The sequence below is a fragment of the Branchiostoma lanceolatum genome, chromosome 1, assembly GCF_035083965.1.
Source record: "Branchiostoma lanceolatum isolate klBraLanc5 chromosome 1, klBraLanc5.hap2, whole genome shotgun sequence".
Lineage (NCBI taxonomy): Eukaryota > Metazoa > Chordata > Leptocardii > Amphioxiformes > Branchiostomatidae > Branchiostoma > Branchiostoma lanceolatum.
Window position 1 is genome coordinate 35,043,387 of NC_089722.1, and position 16,392 is coordinate 35,059,778.

At 47.3% G+C, this 16,392-nt stretch overlaps 1 protein-coding gene and 1 long non-coding RNA gene across 4 annotated transcripts in view; one reads left to right on the top strand and one right to left on the bottom strand.

The window, feature by feature from the left end:
* The window catches only part of LOC136427492 (probable RNA-binding protein 19), an 80,556-nt gene extending 65,577 nt beyond the window's left edge, over positions 1-14,979 (top strand). For all 3 annotated transcript variants that reach the window (XM_066416380.1, XM_066416390.1, XM_066416398.1), the window contains exons 26-28: positions 11,707-11,809; positions 12,567-12,690; positions 14,796-14,979. In XM_066416380.1, coding sequence (XP_066272477.1) covers positions 11,707-11,809; positions 12,567-12,690; positions 14,796-14,869 — 301 coding nt within the window. In that variant the 3' untranslated portion in view covers positions 14,870-14,979. The remainder of the gene's footprint in view (positions 1-11,706; positions 11,810-12,566; positions 12,691-14,795) is intronic.
* On the bottom strand, positions 8,582-10,134 carry LOC136427641 (uncharacterized). Its single transcript, XR_010754486.1, has 2 exons — positions 8,799-10,134; positions 8,582-8,655 (listed from the first exon to the last, which is right to left on the bottom strand). It is a non-coding gene; the product is annotated as an uncharacterized lncRNA (long non-coding RNA).
* Positions 14,980-16,392: the final 1,413 nt, after the last annotated feature.

The window sequence follows — 16,392 nt, forward strand, 5'->3', positions numbered from 1 at the left end:
TATATATATATAGGATGTCTTTATAGGATGTCAGAAACATCATGTTCCAACCTCTGCTTACAGTGGGCTAGCCTCCAATGCAGACTCCTCCCGGCTGTTTTCTTTTTCAAGTTACAGTTTTTATGCTATTACATGTTTTTTCTTATTGCTGGCCAGCAATAAGAAAAAAAATTATAGTATAAAAACTGTAACTTGAAAAAGAAAACAGCCGGGAGGAGTCTGCATCGGAGGCTAGCCGGGAGGAGTCTGCATCGGAGGCTAGAACTTAGCCATAATTGACGTGCATGTTACTATCAGGTTGACGTGCAAGACAGCCATATATTTATATGTGGGAACTTGGGAACCTTGGAACTGCCTCTGGCAAGCACCAATTCATAGCCTCCACTGTCTTAGAACATACTACTATGCTCAGAAGTTTGCTTCCTGGTAGTTGTCCAGCATGGCCTTGAAGTCAGCCCAACTGGAGCCTTTAACATGGCTGCCATGATTCTCAACTGAGACTTCCCACCAAGTCTTTTTGACTGGGCAATCTTTTTGCGAGGTGTGATTATGTTTCGCCAACGAAACATATTGTTTTTTGTCATGTTTCTTCTCCTTCTCCTGTCAAATCTTCAAATCGCTTCTTCTCGGTCGTCCGTGAACCAAATTGGCTGAAATGTGGTATGCAGGTAGAGTAAGAGTATACACCTAGACCCTTTTTTAATTTTGTTGATATAAGTTTTTAAAATCATTTTATCGAGGTTTTTTGGTCATTTTCAGACAAAAGTCGCACTATATGGCCTCCAGTGCCGTGGTGTTGGAACCTGAGGACCTGAAACTTGGTTTAGTTGTGCATTGGATATTTATCCAAAGGACCCCAGTATTTTTTTGGGCATACACTACTTCAAAATTACTTATTTTGCGATTTTTTCATGGAATTTTTGGTTATTTTGTCTCCCGCGGCGCCGGCGGCGTTTCAAAGGCAAACAAGAGGCGGGCTGCACCTGGGCGCGCAGCACGGGTACTCAACTGTATAAGTGATTGTGTGGTTGGTCAGCTCTGAGCCAATGAGGAAGCTCGTTGTATATACGCGTTCGGCCTGCGAGCACGCGGTCCCCACATGACAACGACTCGTAGTTTCAAATTCAGTGGTAAGTTTTGCTTCTCGTTGGTGAAATACAGCGATGTAAATTTTTGTATCGAGTAGGAAATATTGCGGTGATGTTTTGGTTCAATACCACACAGTTTCCCAAGGATGGTCGCGGGGGAATTTGTGTGTGTTACAGTTTCACGGCGACGCTTTTTACTAGCAAGGACCTGCAACACCAGAATTGCAGCTGATTTGGTCAAAGATTCAGTTTACGTTGATGAAGGTTAGACATCCAGGTAGTAAGATACGCCAAAAATAATTACTCAAGCAACTGGATAAGATTTTGAAACAGTCAGACGTTTCAGACAGTATCCACTGTCTTTCGTCAGTGACTAACGATAGGACTGAGAACACCAGGTTTTATACCAAAACTCTGAATAGATATGTTAATGAGGTAAAGACAATTTAGGATGTCTGGAAGTAGTCTTCAAAAAGAAGATTAATTCAAGACAAAGTTTATGCCAATAGTTCAATTAGCTACTGTTGTTCTAGTACAGTACACTATCTACACTGCGCAATCATTGAATCATCCTTAATGAGTTATGGGGTAGTGCCGAAGTCGCGTGATGAAAGAGAGTCCCTACATATCAACTAATGAAAGGAAGGGCGGGTGGGTGGGGGCGCTAAAACCAAGAGCCCGACGCCTCGCTACTTTTGTCCAACCCTTGCTCACTCTGTCCGGGACTTGCCTTCCACCACGCTCCTCGGCGTTGCGGATGATTTCAGTGAACTACACGGAACGGTCAACTGCCGCTCCTTATATAGCATTAGGTGATGTCATTGGCGGATTGATCCAATTATAGCGCAGTGTAAATAGTACACTATCTACACTGCGCAATCATTGAATCATCCTTAATGAGTTATGGGGTAGTGCCTACGTCGCTACGTTCTATCCTGATAACCCTACATATATCAACCTTTCTTCATGACCGTAGGCAACTCATAACTACAACCCCCATACTCATCCAAACCGCCACAACCTAAACCTATCCCCTTCTCATCCCATTCTCATCCCATCCTAATCAGCACCTTTTCGGACGGGTGACAGAAAAATATATTAAAACCCCAAGCCAATAATCGCAAAATATTCCCTCTTTGCACAGGCTTGGCACAAAAACCGACATACCGCAAATAAACTGCATAACGTTGACTTACAGTATTCTTGCCGTAAGGCTAATTGTACGTCTCTATGTACAACATTCTTACCTCGAACCAAACGCATCGTCTATCCCCCATCCTAATCACTTACTGGGACGTAAATGAGCACACATGTAGTATTCACCAAATATGGGGGGATGACACAATTGACATCTGGGACGAGTTAGGGCACTGTCCCTGATTGGTAAACCTCCGCCCATGCGGTCCGGAGTCAGTCTGAAGTCCATCTCCGTGTGTGCGGCTGTGCCTCTCTTAGCCTTGTTCTTACCACATAACAATTGGTGGCAGCGGCCTATACTTCCGAGTATATTTTATCCACGCCATGGCAGCCGCACAACGTTCGAGACTCCCCCCGTCCTTCGACGGGAGCGACGACTTCCAGCTCTGGAGCCAGCAATTCGATGTCTGGGCCGAGTCCCAACCACTAGACGACCCAGCGAAGCTGCGCCACCTCCCCACCTACCTCACCGGCGCAGCGTTCGGCTACTACACCGAACTACCGGACGCTACCAAGGGCCACAGTATGAATCCCACCTCATCTCCGAACTCTGCACCCGACTTGGAATTCGTAAAACGCACACATCGCCCTACCACCCACAGGGCGACGGCCAAGTCGAGCGATTTAACCGGACGATGAAAGACATACTTGCGAAGTGTTTAGCAGGGCGCGAGAACGACTGGGACAGAATCCTACCCCACGTCGCCCTGGCCTACAACACCAGCCTCCACACCACCTCCAAGCGCTCTCCATTCTACCTTGTCCACGGCCGAGAAGCCCGCCTACCAGTGGACGTCGCCTGTCAGCTACCAGCCACAACAGCACACCTGGCCGACCTGATGACAGCCATCATGTCAGTCCGCGACGCCATCGCCCAGTCCCATCAGACGCAAGACCAACATCAAGCCCCCCGTGTCAACTACCACCAGTACAGAGTCGGCGATCGCGTCTGGCTTCACCATCCACCTTCAGCACTGTACAAACTCCGTCTACCTTGGACTGGACCGTTCACGGTCATTAACACCCTACCACCCGGTGAGCAAGCGCCCATCCTGTATCGTATACAACATGACACCGGTCGCCAGCGCCAGCCAGTAGTCCATCACAACCGACTGAAGCCGTACATCGCCCCTACCCGCCGAGTCCTGCCACACACATACCCAATATGTATTTGAATCTGCCTTTAATCTCCCTCCACTGACTAGGTGGAAACCAAACCTATCACCGTCAACAGAGGATCACGTCTTCCTTTAGTTAATGGCCTAGCTTGTGGATGATGACAATATCTTAATCCAAGACCCTCTCTCATCATAGAGTGATATCGTGTCTCCAAAACTAGGAGCTGCTAAATCCAAACCAAAATGCCATTCTAGTTCACCAAAGAAGAACCAATAAAGCAAGGGAACATCTTCCGACGCCTCAGCCTTTCTTTACCGACAAGGACAGGGTCTGAAAACCGCTGCAGACTAACGCTTACCTTACGCCTGATGGTTCCTCGAATGGGCGGGTCTGGTAAGCGCCGTCCTGCTCGAAGCCCCGTTGAAGCTCGCTGTGAGTCAAACGCCTAAGCCAGCCTCTCTTAAACTCTAAGAAGTGCATTTCAACCCATACTCAAACTCGAGCAGACCATTTCCCTTACTCTACCATCAAGTAAACTTGCGTTTATCCGGCTTCCGACCTACAGCCCCGATCAAAAGATGGCTTTACCATCGATGGGCCCAGTCGTTTGAGACGAAAAAATATCTAAAATAGCTCTTCGCTTCCACGCCTTAACTGGGCCGGATCGCCTAAACCCGTTGGCCTAGACCCCATCTGGCGTAGTCGCACCCGCTGCCAGCAACTTATCCCCTTATCTAACATTTTTTAAGGAACAGATTTCTCTCCCATCTTGCATTTCTCCTAGGTTTAAACTCCCATGCCCTACAAGGACATAGCCACTGTTACCATCCACCAACGGTCTCCCAATGTACCTACCGTGACCGAAATAACAGTGACTGTTTTCTAAGAGCAATCTGTCACAGTTTCAGTCCATGCGCACCGTCCCTTCAGCACTCCCGGCTTGTGTCTTACTCATATGCATGACGAGACCATCGATATCGCCATTGAGTGCCTCTATCCACCACGAGCGTGACCTATCAACCTTCAGCGCTAGTCATGTGTAAGACGGCATCTGACTGCGTATTACTGGACATTCACACATAAAACGCGCCGAACAGACACTCTCGTGGCGAGAGTAACGAACGTCACATGCCCGATGCAAAATTACTTCCTGCTTGCCAAGTGTGTCACCGCCGGACCGCCCATCAATTGGTGCCTCTCTTACAAATCGCCACTATAACAGCCAAGTGACCCGACAACATGCACGACAAATACTCTCGCCTGTCAAATGTGCTACCAGCATTCGCACTCGAAAATGCGCCACAATGACACTCAACTGACGATGTCGCCGAACCTGACATGCACGACGCAAACTCATTGCCGCCCTATTATCCGACAGCGAGAGCGTGCAATAAACACCAAAATACCTCTCAACCGACAACATCGTCGTACATAACATGGGGCACGTAAATGTTACAACACTTGCCATGTGATCCTCCGCCCAGCTGGTAGTGCTACCATGTCGAGTGTACGTGTGCAAACAGCCACCTTACAACATTGATGCGCCGCACCTGCACAATTCAAAGTCGTCTGGCGCTCGCCATACAAGCCACACACTTAACCTTTCAACAACTAAGTCATAAACGTATTCCCATGGCAACGAATACCTACTAACGCTCGCCATGTAGGTCACGCTCGCCTGCCCGACACACCGCATGCCCGTTACACACCCTTCACGAGCATGATGTGTGCCACATGCACGAATGCCTGCACTAAGACATGCCAAAGAAAACCCTACCCTACTGAGGATATTGACAAACCCCACATGCACGACTTAACCCTTCACGATTGCCACGTGTGTCATGCTCGCCATTAGCCATCCGTACTAAGATCGTGCCCAATAACATTCAACGGAGGATATAGACGACACCACATGCACGTCGTAAATCTCTTCACACTCACCATGTGTGTCACGCGTCAGTGTGCCCGCACTAAAACGTGCCAAATGAACACTCCACTGAAGACAACGACGAACACCGCCTAAACGACGTATACCCTTCACACTCACCATGTGTATCACGCTCGTTCTGCCCGCCAACGAGTGTCCGCCCAAACTGTGCCCAAAGAAACCCTCCACTAAGGACATCAACTGACACCACCTGCATGACGTATACCCTTCACACCCGCCATGTGTATCACGCTCGACCACCCTACAACGAACGTCCGCACTAAAACTGTGTCATAAGAATATTCCACTGACACCAAATGCACAATGTTAAGCCTGTGAGCCTCGTCCTGTGAGTCACGCCCGATAGCCCGACCGTGAGTGTCCACACTAAATGTGCCACAGAAATATACCACTGGGACATGGACGAACACCACATGCACGATGTGAGGCCCGTGAGCCCCGCCCTGTGAGTCCCGCTCGACAGCCCGACAGCGAGTGTCCACACCAAATGCACCAAAAACGCTCCAGTGAGGACACCATATACACGATCTACTATATCCTTCCCACTCAACCTATGTATCGCTCGACTGCCCCTCCGCGAGTGCCCGCACTAAATGCGCTAGATACCCTTCCCCTGAGGGCATAGACACGTACCACATGCACGATATACCGTGTCTGCAACTCTCGATCTCGCGATGTGTCACGCTCAACCGCGAGTGCCCGCACTAATTGTGCAAAGGAACACTCAACTGAGGACATCAAAGAACACCACCACGACACAAATCCCATGTTACGGGTGTCACACTCGAAGGCCCCTCAGTGAGCGTTCGCGCCAATTGTACCGAAGAACACTACACTCAACTGAGGAGATCGACGAATATCACCACGACGTACACATCTGTCACGCTACGTGTATCACCGATCGACTGTCCCTTAGCTAGTGCCAGCACTAAAATGTGCCAAATAACACTCAACTGATGACATCGACGAACACCACTACGACGTACACATCTCTCACGTCACGTGTCACACTCGACTGCCCCACAGCAAGTGCCCGCGTTAATCGCGCCTAAGAGCACTCAACTGAAGACATCGACGAACACCACTACGACGTGTAAATTGCTCGTGTCTCGCGTGTCACGCTCGACTACCCCACAGCGAATGCCCACACTAATTGTGCCTAAGAACACTCAACCGAGGACATCAACGAACATCACGACGTGCCCAATTGTCACGTCACATGTGTCACCGCTCGACTGCCCCTCAGTTAGTGTCAGCACTCAACTGTGCCAAATAAAACTCAACTGAGGGCATCGACGAACATCACCACGACGTACACACCTCTCAAGTCACGTGTGTCACCGATCGACTGTCCCTCAGCTAGTGCCAGCACTAAAATGTGCCAAATAACACTCAACTGAGGACATCGACGAACATCACCACGGCGAACACATCTGTCACGCTACGTGTATCACCGCTCTACTACCCCTCAGCTAATGTCAGCACTAAAATGTGCCAAATAACACTCAACTGGGGACATCAACGAACATCACCACGACGTACACATCTGTCACGTTACGTGTGTCACCGCTCGACTGCCCCTCAGCTAGTGTCAGCGCTAAAATGTGCCAAATAACACCCGACTGGGGACATCGACGAACATCACCATGACGTACACATTTGTCACGTGTGTCACCGCTCGACTGCCCCCCAGCTAGTGTCCGCACTAAAATGTGCCAAATAACACTCAACTGAGGACATCGACGAACATCACCACGACGCACACATCTGTCACGTTATGTGTATCACCGGTCGACTGCCCCTCAGCTAGTGTTAGCACTAAGATGTGCCAAATAACACTCAACTGAGGACATCGACGAACATCACCACGACGTACACATTTGTCACGTCACGTGCGTCACCGCTCGACTGCCCCTCAGCTAGTGTCAGCACTAAAATGTGCCAAACAACACTCAACTGAGGACATCGACGAACACCACCACGACGCACACATCTGTCACGTTATGTGTATCACCGCTCGACTACCCCTAAGCTAGCGTCAGCTCTAAAATGTGCCAAATAACACTCAACTGAGGACATCGACGAACATCACCACGATGCACACATCTGTCACGTCACGTGTGTCACCGCTCGACTGTCCCTCAGCTAGTGTCAGCACTAAAAATGTGCCAAATAACACTCAACTGGGGACGTCGACGAACATCACCACAACGCACAAATCTCTCACGCCACGTGTGTCACCGCTCGACTGCCCTTCAGCTAGTGTCAGCACTAAAATGTGCCAAACAACACTCAACTGGGGACGTCGACGAACATCACCACGACGTACAAATCTCTCACGTCACGTGTGTCACCGCTCGACTGCCCCTCAGCTAGTGTCAGCACTAAAATGTGCCAAATAACACTGAACTGGGGACGTCGTCGAACATCACCACGACGCGCCCATCTGTCACGTCACGTTTGTCACCGCTCGACTGCCCCTCTGCTAGTGTCAGCACTAAAATGTGCCAAATAACACTCAACTAGTGACGTCGACGAACACCACCACGACGTACACTTTTGTCACGTCACGTGTGTCACCGCTCGACTGCCCCTCAGCTAGTGTCAGCACTAAAATGTGCCAAATAACACTCAACTGGGGACGTCGACGAACATCACCACGACGTACAAATTCCTCACGTCACGTGTGCAACCGCTCGACTGCCCCTCTGCTAGTGTTAGCACTAAAATGTGCCAAATAACACTCAACTGGGGACGTCGACGAACACCACCACGACGTACACTTTTGTCACGTCACGTGTGTCACCGCTCGACTGCCCCTCAGCTAGTGTCAGCACTAAAATGTGCCAAATAACACTCAACTGGGGACGTCGACGAACATCACCACGACGTACAAATTTCTCACGTCACGTGTGCAACCGCTCGACTGCCCCTCTGCTAGTGTTAGCACTAAAATGTGCCAAATAACACTCAACTGGGGACGTCGACGAACACCACCACGACGTACACATTTGTCACGTCACGCGTGCAACCGCTCGACTGCCCCTCTGCTAGTATTAGCACTAAAATGTGCCAAATAACACTCAACTGGGGACGTCGACGAACACCACCACGACGTGCAAATCTCTCAGTAATACGTACCTCATATTGCTACTCGACAGTTGACCACGGCATCCCTAATGTCTCCACCGCACGCCTCTCTACTCCAGCATGTTTTCTCCCGTCTCGGTAGCGACTGCTGCAGCCGAAGTGGTTGTCATTTCTGTCACCGCAGTCTCCCATCTTCCGGAGTGACTTGCCAGCCTAAAATAAACAACACCCATGAGACAACCACTCGTAAACAAAGCAAAGGAAAATCAACAAACAACACGTCTCAAAAGAAACGAGCTCCGAAAAGCCTGAAGCCCTCGCCTATAAATTACAAACAAACGCGGAGCTTGTTCCACCATCGCTTCTCTGTCACTGCAAGGTTCTTGTCCGCCAAAATTGGTAGGCAGCTTTTCACAGGCAGTACCGGCCTCCAGGACGCCAAACTGTAGACAACAAAACACAAAACGTATCGCATCAGGCATAATCAGAACAAAAACGCAGACAAACATGTCCGGCGTCTCCGTCATACAAATGCAAATCACCGAAATACGATTCAAAGAAAGAAAACCCAAGTACGCCGGACTCCCGCCAAAATTCCTGCAGACAAAAATGGTGGCAGCAGGTCAGCTGCCCCGGCAGATGCCACTTCACGCCATCGCCGCAGGTCCTGCATCTCTCGAGTAGGCAGCCCCAAGTGTCCGCGTGTCCCATCCTTCTGGGTGCTGAGTTGGACTCTGACGAGGCCCATCCAGCACTTGAACAACGGCGGCGACTGTCTTGGTGTAACGCCTGCCTGACGTGCTAAACATGTCCGCTGCGGAACCGCTTGCCTCTGAAGTGTTGACTGCCGGGGTCGCCTGTTGTGTGAAGTCCTGCAAACTCGCAGTGGGTACCCGTGGAGCTTGGCTTATCACTGTAAAGGCACACAACACCACTTAATGACCGAAGCAAAACACACAAAACACACGCTACCCACCCAAGGAAACTTACATCGAAAGGGAAGAACAAGTCCCAATCCGACCAAGGGCCAGGACACCGATTTGCCAAGGCCGAAAGCTCCACTCAGGTACCCTTCCCTTACCATTTACTGTAAACCACCCGAGTAACCCTGTTACGAAAACCAGAGAACAAAAGAAATTCTCCACGCATACAAATGCAAATGTCCCACGTGCAAAAAAGCCGCCAAAATCCCGTCGACAAAAACAGCTGCAACGAGAAATCGTCAAAACACGCTAAAAAAGGCACTTGAGAAAACCCCGAGGTTAAAACAAGCTACAAAACACCCCAGGAAACAAACCCAACTCGTAAAAACGAAGCCACAAGCAAAAAACTGAAAAACGGGAAAATAACAGCCGTCAACTAAACTCGTTACGGCCTAAAAACAAGACGTCCCCCGCTCTGCCAAAACCAGCTCAGTAACTAGCCAAACCTTGACCGAAATTCGGTCGTGGTAGTCCAGAAAACCTCTCCTAGGACTCAAGACGCTGCCAAAGGCCGCTCGAAGCACCGGTGGACGCACACTCCATTGTAAGAAGACCCCACTTCGAGCCCGGGACAGACTGCCCACCACGTCCAGTCGTTGCGTAGGATTTCAGTGAACTACACGGAACGGTCAACTGCCGCTCCTTATATAGCATTAGGTGATGTCATTGGCGGATTGATCCAATTATAGCGCAGTGTAAATAGTAACTAAATGTTGCTTGTCCGGGGGTGGGGGGTGGGGGGCAGTGCATTATCCCAGGTGCCTGAAAGTTGAACGCGTAGACCCCCTTTCCGCTAACCGCTACTCCTCTGCCATTTACCACCATCTAAAACACAACCAGGGACACTCATTCAATTTCGAATCCACTGACATCCTAGATCGTGAAGAACGCTGGTTCGAACGGGGAATTAGAGAAGCAATATATGAGAGGATGTACAACCCCGCCCTCAACAGGAAAGGGGGTCTACGCGTTCAACTTTCAGGCACCTGGGATAATGCACTGCCCCCCACCCCCCACCCCCAGACAAGCAACATTTAGTTACTGTACTAGAACAACAGTAGCTAATTGAACTATTGGCATAAACTTTGCCTTGAATTAATCTTCTTTTTGAAGACTACTTCCAGACATCCTAAATTGTCTTTACCTCATTAACATATCTATTCAGAGTTTTGGTATAAAACCTGGTGTTCTCAGTCCTATCGTTAGTCACTGACGAAAGACAGTGGATACTGTCTGAAACGTCTGACTGTTTCAAAATCTTATCCAGTTGCTTGAGTAATTATTTTTGGCGTAAAGATTCAGTTTATCTGTTGTAACAAGAAAAAATTAAGCAGTTGAATTATCGGATTAGTTTTATTTTCTGTGTTGAATTCTACAATTCTATAACATAGATTATGTGACGCGTCTTGGCCGATTTAAAAGCGAACATGTCGCCATGAACAGGGATGATCCAATTACCAGCAACCAATCAGCGAGAAGAATACGTTATGTGATTGGTCACCGAAGAAACCGACATTCATCCGGGGAGATGCTTACCCAGGTGGCGTGCGTCGCTAATTAATTTGCCAGAACATAGGGTTTTACGTGTGCATTGAATAAATGTTACGGCAACCTTTATGACTGACGGGCTGGAATTTTCGCTGAACATTTTATTTCTGTTTTGTCTTCCTATAAAAGCCGTCACAATTTCAACTATAGTTAGAATATACGTGTAATTTTCTTGTTACAATAAAGGTAAGCCTGGCAAACTGACAAAATGGGCTGTCCCAATTTTTTGTTTTTGTAGTTATTTCATTATATTTCAATTTAACCAGGTATTATTTTGGGACAGCCCATTTTTGCATGGGGAGGGGTATTGGCGAAACATGCTGTATTTGCTCAGGGGCAAATGACGGCCTTTCTAGTTGGTTGTTATGATCTTTTTTTGCGAGCTTTGATTAGCTGGAAGACATTCTTGCACTATTGACAGAAAAAATCCTGTCAACAGTAGAAAAAATCGCACAATAGACAAAATCATCCTGTCAGTACAGATTTTTCTACTGTTCACAGGATGATCCTGTCAACTGTGCAAAGTTTTTATTGTTGACAGGATCATCCTGTCAATAGCCACTTCCATGGTGCAGTACTGTACAGCTCTGTTGATAACCTTACCTGTGTACATGTATATCACATTATATTTTTTACTGAAGATCAAACTTTAAGGTATGAAGTACTAAAAAAGTGGCCTGTAATTTGTAGACTGTCTCAAACAACTAACTGCTTATCTTTTCCCCTTCCACAGTACCTTTGGTGAGATCAAGTTTGTTCGGTTGCCTCAGAAGTTTGGCAGTACCCAGCATCGAGGGTTTGGCTTTGTTGAGTTCCTGTCGAAACAGGATGCCAAGGTACTTTTTACTCTATGGAGCATATTAAACTGATGTCACTCCTTTGTCTGACACCATGTTGGTGTCCCAATTTACATTTAAGTGAATGCCTTGTTATAACCCTTGAGCTATGGTCTATAAAAGTTAAAACGTTTGTATTTTTGTGGGTCAGCCATTACCAACAAGTGCTTGGCTGACCCAGTGTAATGACTTGTTCCAATGCTAATAAGGCCATGCAGATTTGATTATATGGATGACATCCTCTGGGAATCCTAAAACTGATGCAAGCGTGCGGAAAAAAAAATTGGAGAAAAAAAAGTTGCCTTCATTATGAAATCTTTGTGGTCAGGAAGGATGAAAAAAACTGAACACACAGAATATGGTATACCGGATAATTCACATCTATACATTCCAGTCTATAGATAAATTCAAATACATTCTAGAAGGAGACAACCCTTAATGTGTACAAATAGGGAAATATATCAAAGATCTTTAATTAGAACTAGTAGTGTAAGTGATATGTTAAACTTGACATGTTGAAGTATTCATATACTTGTACTTAGGTTAATCATTTTGTATACCATTGTTTGTTGTTTGCATGTATTTGCCTGTAGTTGTAGAAGACCTTACGAAAGTCACTGTACTTTTGTCGTGTCAATAAAGATTTCATCTTCTTCTTTGACCTCTGCGATTTATCTCCAAAGGGTCAAATTTCTGCAATGAACATGATCACAAAATGTTGGTTTAATGATGCTCATAGATTATACTTTTGCACCAGAGAGCTTTCAATGCACTGGTACACAGCACACATCTGTACGGACGTCGCCTGGTTCTAGAGTGGGCCGACACCCAGGAAACTGTGGACGAACTCCGCAAGAAAACTGCAGAGCACTACCATAACGGTAAGCAAGTCTTGTTGTAAGTGTTGTAAGGACCGTGACAACTAGGGCTGGGTACTTGTCCATCATAGTAGCCTGGATACCAGACCTTTCGCGCGATGCGATGATAAGCCTTTTTGGCCGGGGAAGACCTGGTAGTAGGGATAGAGTTGGCACCCGGGCGCTTGGCAGCCGAACCCTGATATCTATCGCGCCCCGCGCGAGAGATAATTAGTGGGCCGTGTGCTGTCTGTGGCGGCGGCGCGAGTTGCTTCCCCGGCCGAAGGATTAGCGCCAGGAGCGCGGTGGTCTGGCACCCAGGCTACCATCATAGTGGAACAGATCTGAACCGATTAAGTTTCCTGCCCATGAAAATAAAAGTTTAAGGCCAAAACAGAGCATATTTATGTGATCCAAGCTCAAGAAAATAAGTTGATCATGAATACCCTAGAGGAAAACTATCGAATTTTCAATAACATTGATTATGATGAATGTACTTTGTGCCGTGCGATCCTGACCCACTAGACCTAGACCTGCATGATCATCTGATACACCTAACCCTAAAGTCAACTACATGTATAACCTGCTTTGAGTTTGTTAATAATAATAATGGTTTATGCAATGGCAGCCAGTGCTGAATTGCTGCAGGGTTATAATCACATAATTAATCACAGATACATATTTGCTCCACACTTGCACTTTGTGGAACTATCACAAGGGTCTGGACGGCTGTCATTCTGCGCCAGCAGGTGACCTCAATACGACCTTTCCCAACCGAAGTCGGGTACCCATTCACACCTGGGTGGAGTGAGGAAAGTGGTGTTTAAGTGCCTTTCCCAAGGGCACAACATCGGGGCATACCAGTGGTTTCGAACCTGGCACCTCTCTGTTCTGGGCGAAACACCCTACCGATTGCGCCACACGATGCCACTGAATGTTTTTCAGTATCTCATATGACAAAGACATCAGTACTGTTAGATATAAATTTGAATTTAACCATGGACATTACTGACTGATGGAGGCCATACAACTTCTCATTAATGTGGTCTTTCTATATGACTAAGACAAGAGGCTGGTGAAGTATCAGAGTGTATTTAACCATATTGCATTTACTTCATAACATTTTGAGCACTTTCTGTTGGTTCCTTAATTATAATACTGCTAACCAATCAGAGGGTTATTTCTATCCACCAATGAAATGGCTCAAATTGCAATGTCAAGGCTGAATTGTAGTAAAATATTCACCCAACCTGACTATAGTAGCTGTAGTTCTTCTTTTAGAACATGAGAAAGAATCTCTATATATGAATCAATATCTAAATCATGCTCCTTATGCAAGCATGTCGGAAAAAGCAAGAAGTTAATCATTGGAGATAATAGAAGGTGTGTGGCGTAATGGTTAGAACATGCGGCGGTCAAACAAGGGGACCCAAGTTCGACCCCGGTCTGCCCCCAGACAAGTCTGGACATGTGCCCCGACGTTGTGCTCTTGGGAAAGGCACTTAACACAAATTTCCTCACTTCACTCAGGTGTAAATGAGTACCTAGCTTCGGTTAGGGACGTCCCTCGGATAGGACGTTAAATGGAGGTTCCGTGTTTGAGGAGAGTTACACCTTGAGCACGTAAAAGAACCCACCACATCTTTCGAAAAAGAGTAGGGGCATGCCCGATGTGAATGGAACAAGAACATTCCAGCCTAGATGGGGTAGGGAATTTCCCAAGCAGCCTTCATAACCCCTGCTTGTCCTAAAGGGTCAGTGAAGTCATGCTTGTCTCGAGCATTAATGTTTGTGACCTAGGATGAAGATATGCTGCTACTGTAACTGTAACAATTAGTTCAGTGCCTAAATGAGTGGCCCCCTACAGCCTTGCACTGAGCGAGTTTGTCATTAAGAAAAGAGCATAAATGTACAATGAATGTCTTTCTGTATCATTGTTTATTATAAAACTAGGTTGAAGGCTTTTATAACCTTTCCCAATGGTCCAATATTTTGAGACTAATCTACAAAATGATGCATGCTTTCAGTGATTGCTGGCCATCCTGAAGGGCCTGGTAGAGACTATGCAGCATCTACCAGCCAGGTGTGTCCGGTTGCTAAACTTACCCATGGCTTTGTTTCTCCCACAGAACCTGCTAAGAAAAAGGGGAAGTCATCAGTGTCAGAAGGAGAGCTCATCACTAAAACACAGAAGGAGAGATAAGCAACAACTACATAGCTACAGTGTAAAGTGAACCAGTCAGAATTGCCCTGAGGAAGGTGACAGACGGTCACCGACATGTTGGTTGAATAAAACACTTGGTTGTGCACAAAGTCTTTTTTATTCAGTGACCCACCAACCTGATGAAACTATTCATGAACAACTTGGTAGTATTATTAAACAGTGTGCAACAAATGGAGTGGCAACTGAAATACATTTCACCTGCAATTATTCACAAGATAGAGTATTCATAATACAATGCTAAACTTTCTTCCAACACTAAGGTATTCACGGATCGAATTTTCGACGACCACTGTCGCCTTCTTCAGGATCAATAATGACCAATCACTGCCGAACGTAAACTCGCGAGAGTTACGGACACGTGACTCTATTGACACATGTCACTGCGGATACGTGACGTCAGCAATTGGTCAAACGTGCCAGGAAGTTTATAACGCCCACTGTCTCTGTTGAGTGACGGCTGGAGTGCCCTGATATATATGGCCTCCTTTATACCTCTCATAAAGTAAACACACCCTCCCCTCTGGTGGTTCCGGTACGTCGACGACACCCACACCAAACTCAAGAAAGCCCACGCACAGGAATTCATAGACCATCTCAACTCTCTGGACCCCGACATCAAATTCACATCGGAGAAAGGACAAGACAGAACCCTCCCCTTTCTCGACACTCTCACCACGATCCAAGACGACGGTTCACTACGTCTGAGCATCTACCGGAAACCCACTCACACAGACCAATACCTCAACTTCAGATCCAACCATCCTCTTGAACACAAACTTGGGGTCGTGAAGACGTTACTCCACAGAGCTGACACGATCATAACGGATCCACACGACAGAGAGACAGAGAAACAACACATCAAACAGGCACTGAAGGACTGCGGGTACCCTAAGTGGGCCATAGACAAGGCAACCGCACCAAAGCCCCCTCAACAGAACAACAGGAACCCGGGGACGAGAGAGAGGGACAAAGGACGCATCACCCTTCCGTACATCAAGACCGTCTCAGAACCCCTGCGCAGAATATTTGCTTCACACGGGATCTCCACCAGCTTCAAACCTACGAACACACTGCGACAGCTTCTCGTGGCGCCGAAGGACAAAACCCCAAGAGAAGAGAAGTGCGGTGTAGTGTACCACATTCCGTGTCAGGGAACCACTAGACAAGGGACTTGTAAAGAATTCTACATTGGTGAGACAGAACGCTCATTGAGAACTAGATTCCTTGAACACAAACGCCCCAGCTCGCATTCGTCTGAAGTCTCTCAACACATCCACATTGAATCTCCGGGCCATACCGTTTCGCTGGACAAAGTCAGAATTCTGGACACTGAACAGGACTACTTTATGAGAGGTATAAAGGAGGCCATATATATCAGGGCACTCCAGCCGTCACTCAACAGAGACAGTGGGCGTTATAAACTTCCTGGCACGTTTGACCAATTGCTGACGTCACGTATCCGCAGTGACATGTGTCAATAGAGTCACGTGTCCGTAACTCTC